Below are 5,520 nucleotides of genomic sequence, written 5' to 3' on the forward strand. Positions count from 1 at the left end.
GTTACATTTTGTGAACATATTTCACCAGCAAATTACAATAAATATCACATAAGTCACTTTACAAAATACAAAAATTAAATTTCAATAAGAAAAAAAAAAAAGAATCTTCAAAATGATGACTACTGGTACAACAAAAACACATCTATATCTTTAAATTGGGAATTGATGACACTATGGTGATCTCCTCCAATAGCTGCTTTTTCTCTTTTTAGTTTAGGGCATTAAATGATACCTAAAAAATTCAGCCAGAGCCTTGTAGTTCAAGCTCTTTTTAAAGCACCCAGCTGTTTTTCAGCAGCGTAGTTTTAAAAAGGATGACCCATGTTGTCCAGAAAATGAATCTACACCTGCAGGAGAGGAAAGGAAAGGATTCATGACATGCGTTTAAAAGAGATGTTATAAATTGAGGTAAATCTGTAATAAAACTGCAGATTGCAGTTAATAACACAAACAATAAAAAACTAAGTTTTTTATATCTGTATCAGAGAAACAACACAAGGACTGCACAATAACAGAATATGATTTAAAAATGATTTAGTTTTAAGATGGATAATGGTATTTTCTCATGTTTTTTTTTTTTTTGCAAGGCTTCACATTGTTATTAAATTATTTTATTCTAGGTAAAACCCACCTAAATGCTGACAAATAAACTTACCCAAATTGTTACAAATCTCTAGATAATTTAGAAAAACATCTGGAAAAAGATGTTGTCAATTTCCCATTTAGCCTTCTCCCATATTTTCTTTGCTTTTTAAATGCATTACTGAAATACTTCTCAGTATTTTTGAATGAGCTAAACGTGTTCTATGTCTTTAAATTATTAGTACTGAACAAGTAGAGTAACACTTAAATAATCAAGTAGATCCACATGAATATTGCTTCATGGAGACATTCTCTAAGATATTCCAGCTGTTTATTTTATGCTTGTGCTGATTTTTTTTTTTTTTAATGGTGGTTATGGGTCCAGGCGTACCATGCACCAAATTATGTTCATCAAGCTAAATAAACAAAATCTAAATAATTACACTTATCTTGCATTTAATTATTGTTTTACCACCATATATGACAATAATTTTCTATCAAAAGGCAGTATATAAGATAAATCTACACATAAACAAAGACAGTGTTTAGAATAACAAACGCTTCTTAGCAAAAACACTGAAAAATAGTGCCTCCTTTTCTTGCATATAATCTTATTTGGTTATTTTAAAACAAAAGTCCCATGTCCTACCCTTCTGAAACAATTGTGTTAAAGTAGTCTAACTAAATATTCGTAAGTAGATGCAAAAAAGGATGCATCGTTTTGAAGTCAAGGTGAAAAAAATTCAAAATATCTCTCGCAGGAATTTTCTTCAAACAAATATCTTGCATCTAGAAACTAGTTTTATTTGCAGAGCGTCTGGTAGCCTGTATCTTACAGATATTGCCCCACAGGATAAAGCGCGCAATGAAAAAAAAAAACGGGGAAACAGAAAGTTAATGGATTTTAATAGGGGTGTTTGCGTTTTAAATAACAAGGCTGACAGAAAGACCAGCTCCTATATGTCCCTCTGTATCAGATTTATCCACATGCAGGTATCCGGTCTACTCTATCACTACCTGCTGTTTCCATTGATGCTCTCATAGCTGCATTAAACTTTAGAGACGTGAGGCTGTGGTGCAATAAAAGATAGAAAATCAGTTGGTTCGCATCTGAAACGGACAATATGAGGATTTCAGTTTTCAGTGTTGCACGGCGGCTCCCTTCTGACCCCAACTTAACACTGCAATGCTGTAAATATTTACAGCTTATGCAACTCCTGCAATATTTCAATTTTAGTATAAAGACTTTAAACCGTGCAGAAAAAGGGGTTAAGTTTTTTTTTCCGCATGAATACAAAAAGCCCGCTTAGAGGGCCAAAAGAGAAGCCAATTCTTTCTTAAATGTATGATGGGACTCCTTAACCCCGGAATACTCCTCTGCTTGTGTTGACATATAGCCGTAAAGGTAGCTGTCAGGAATCACAGAGCCATTTATCATGGTCTGACAGGAGGAAAGCCACCATGGCTCAGGTGAAATCAAATCGCTCAGGGGTTTTATTATGAAGAGACATAAGGGGGGAATAAATGACACTAGGTTTGTTCAATTAATTCTAGTTTTTTTATGTGAAACTAGTTGGTGTGTTGGTATAGTCACTGATGGATTTACAGAGAAATCAGTTCAAGACATGGAAATTAAGTAACCAAATGAGCTCAGTGTTTAGGTCACAATAGGTGTGCGATATAGGTTAAACTAAAGACTATATAAAAGGACAGGAAATAAAGTTTAACTAATCAGATTGTTCTGTAAAGAAAAAAAAAATGCACCAAAATGCCCCTCGTTTTCTGTGCTGCCAATAGAAAACGCAAAGTGAATTTAAAAAAAAATCGCATCCAAATGCAATAAGCAATGTCTGATATGTTTTAATGTTATTCAATCTAAACAGCCATTCAAAACAAAAATGACATGCATTTCAGTCAGAAGTCTCTTTTTTTCCCTCTTTAGGCCAAAAAAGCCGCCTTTTTTCAGCCTGACCCATTAAACATGCGCTTTGTGGGCGTTTTGCACGCAGAAGAATATGACATATATGCTCAAAAGTGCTTAAATATCTTACCTTTACAAACACAGCAAAAAAATAAAAAATCTGTAACAAGTATTTGCTCGTTTCAATAAAATCAACAGAATATACCGTCCCCCCCCAAATCACTGCAGAGGTAGGAAGGCGCGTGTGAAATCTTATGACGTGTCATTTTAAGTCTTTAGAGTCTTTGTGGGGTCCCAGCATTTAGATAAAATTACCTAAATAATTTTATTTTAGATATTTTTGCTTGAAGACGTCTGCAGGTCAGATACAGAATATTTAGAGTATTGGTGGTTGTAAAAGAGGTCGGGGACCCCCAGATGATAAATCAGGGACGCAGAGCTGATTAATTGTCCCCTCAGGTCCCTTCTTCTTGTCAGTATTCTTTTTTATGTTGGCTCCCGAGAAGAGAAGCAATCAAATGAATAATAAATTAAAGTCTTAAGGTTCTCACTGGTTCCCCGCGCACGCAGACAGTGTCCACGCAGGGAGGCAGTATGCGTAGGGATAATAGTAGGATGGCTGCAGAGAGAGCAGCGGCGGCCGCAGGATCTCCCCAGGCCCGTACTGTCTCTGGTCGTCCCGCACTAGAACCTTCACCGCCACCTTCTTTGCAGTCGGGGTGGACGCCATCAAATCTGCGGCCATCTGCCGGCGTTTCGTCTTGTAGCGTCGGTTCTGGAACCAGATCTTGACCTGAGTCTCTGTCAGCTTCAGGGAGGCCGCCAGGTCCGCTCGCTCTGGCCCGGAGAGGTACCGCTGGTGGTTGAAGCGGCGCTCCAGCTCGAAGACCTGAGCGTGAGAGAAAGCGGCTCTGGAGCGCTTCTTCCGCTGCTTGGGTTGCTCCAGGTTCTTCTCGTCTGGGCTGCTAGAATCTGCAGAGGAGACACCAAGATTTGCATCCATTTCCAGAAATTCATCAGTCATTTACATATTTCCGGCGTAATTAAATGTCCTGCTAAATTAGGAAAGATAAACTACCATTAAATTTCCTTAAGATCGTCGTTCAGCTACCAGAAAATAAAAAACCCAATTTACGCAAAGGATTTAAAAATATGCTTTAAACACAGCATCATATTAAGTGAGAAATCCCTGCCAAACATATATAAATAATATTTCCGGGACCAAAAATACAACAGGAGGAATTAAAAAAATAGGTTTAAATGAGCTATGTGTTATTAATAGTGCGTAAATTGGGCGCAATTCGTGCGTAAAAGCAAGCAGGACGCGGAAATAAGTTCCGATGTCCTAAAATTACACGATGTGCAGCGCTTTTTATGATTCGACGCATCTTTATTCATAGCATTAATTATGAATTGTCAACAGTGATCATGTAGATTGGATTAATGTTAAGGGTTTTGACTCCAGAACATTAATTGTGGCACATTCTGATGTTTTACGCACGTATGCTCTGATTTTAAAGGCCTACCCACCCGTGGTGTTGTTGGGTTCACTGTCACTCTTTGCGTTCTCCGCAGCTGCAGATTCATGGTCCGTCTCCTCCTGCAGACTCTCCTCCGGGACGTCCGACACCAGCTCCCCGTCCCTCTCAGGCTGGCGCGCTGCTGCGCTCTTTCCGTCGTTGTCGTCGCTGAGTCCGGAGTCCGAGTCGTAGCCCTTCTGCTCAGACCGCTCGCATGGCGCCTCGTCGGTCCTCTCGGACCCCTCGTTCATGTCCCCGAATATTTTCCAACACGCCGCCTTGGAGAAGCAAACGTCCAGATCTGGTAAGTGTCTGCTGTTGTCCTTTTTATTCAGGATGGCCTGGATGGAAAAAGGCATCAGCGAGTTGCCACGAACGGCCATTTTTCTTTCCAACGGGAGAGCGACGCTTTGCTCTGTGTTTAAGTTGAGTAATCAGCGCTGTTGGAGGAGAAAATGTCAATTCATCCACATTTTAGGCTGTTCTCTCCTACGAGATCTGCTCAAGCTGTTTTACCCTCCAGGGTTGCGTCCTGCTTTCATTCCCGCACAGGACGATGACTTTTTACTACATCCGCTGGCGCATTGCTGCTCCACAGCTCAGATCTACCATCTTCTCAGATTCCTTCCAGACTCCGGCCCTTTTTACTCATTTTTTTTTTACTAATCAGCCTCACCTGTGACTCAGACTCACTCCCCTCCGGCGCCTATTGGCTGAGGAGGAGGAAAGGCTCGTCAGTGATTGGTCACCGTGTCAAAGACGTCGTGCTGCTCAATCGGGTAGAGGAAAGTTAAGAAAAGTCTAAAGGAAGTTTTTATATATAGGCCTTTATATTGCAGACCAGGTGCAGACCAGGAAGCAGAGTTGTAGTTTAACACACATCTCTGCAGCTTCTCTACTGTTACCCACTCTTTACTCCATCCAGACAGTGTCTTGCCCACGACCAAAATCTAATAAATTAGCAAAGATTCCCAAAGGAGTAAATCATGATAATCTAATTAAAATCAAAATAACTCCAATTGGGGAAAAAGTTAAAACAATTAAATGCGGTCTGTTTAACATAAGATCGCTTTCCTCTAAAAGTCTACTAGTTAATGACTTGATTTGTGATAATCACATTGACTTGTTTTGCCTTACAGAAACCTGGCTGCAGCAAGAGGATTATGTGAGCATAAATGAGGCAACTCCTTCAAGCTATTTAAATTTTCACATCCCCAGAAGTTCTGGGCGAGGAGGAGGAGTAGCAACAATCTTCGAGTCTGACTTACTGATTACTCCCAAAACAATTAATTCCTACAACTCTTTTGAACATTTAACCCTTAATTTCCCTGATCCAAATTTCAAGGCAAGAAAACCTCTTCTTTTTGTAACTTTGTATCGTCCACCAGGTCCTTACTCTGAATTTTTAGATGAGTTTTCAGAGTTCCTTTCTGATTTGGTATTAAATACTGACAGGGTCATCATAGTGGGAGATTTTAACATCCATGCTGACATTGA

The 5,520-nt window shown here is 39.6% G+C and overlaps 1 protein-coding gene across 1 annotated transcript; it reads right to left on the reverse strand.

The window, feature by feature from the left end:
- Positions 1-2,426: 2,426 nt before the first annotated feature.
- Positions 2,427-4,666, reverse strand: nkx3-2 (NK3 homeobox 2). Its single transcript, XM_038297663.1, has 2 exons — positions 4,034-4,666; positions 2,427-3,475 (listed from the first exon to the last, which is right to left on the reverse strand). The coding sequence occupies exons 1-2, from the start codon at positions 4,404-4,406 to the stop codon at positions 3,051-3,053; spliced, it is 798 nt and encodes a 265-aa protein (XP_038153591.1). The 5' UTR covers positions 4,407-4,666; the 3' UTR covers positions 2,427-3,050.
- Positions 4,667-5,520: the final 854 nt, after the last annotated feature.

The sequence above is a fragment of the Cyprinodon tularosa genome, unplaced genomic scaffold (assembly GCF_016077235.1).
Source record: "Cyprinodon tularosa strain WSP-4 unplaced genomic scaffold, ASM1607723v1 ctg393, whole genome shotgun sequence".
NCBI lineage: Eukaryota > Metazoa > Chordata > Actinopteri > Cyprinodontiformes > Cyprinodontidae > Cyprinodon > Cyprinodon tularosa.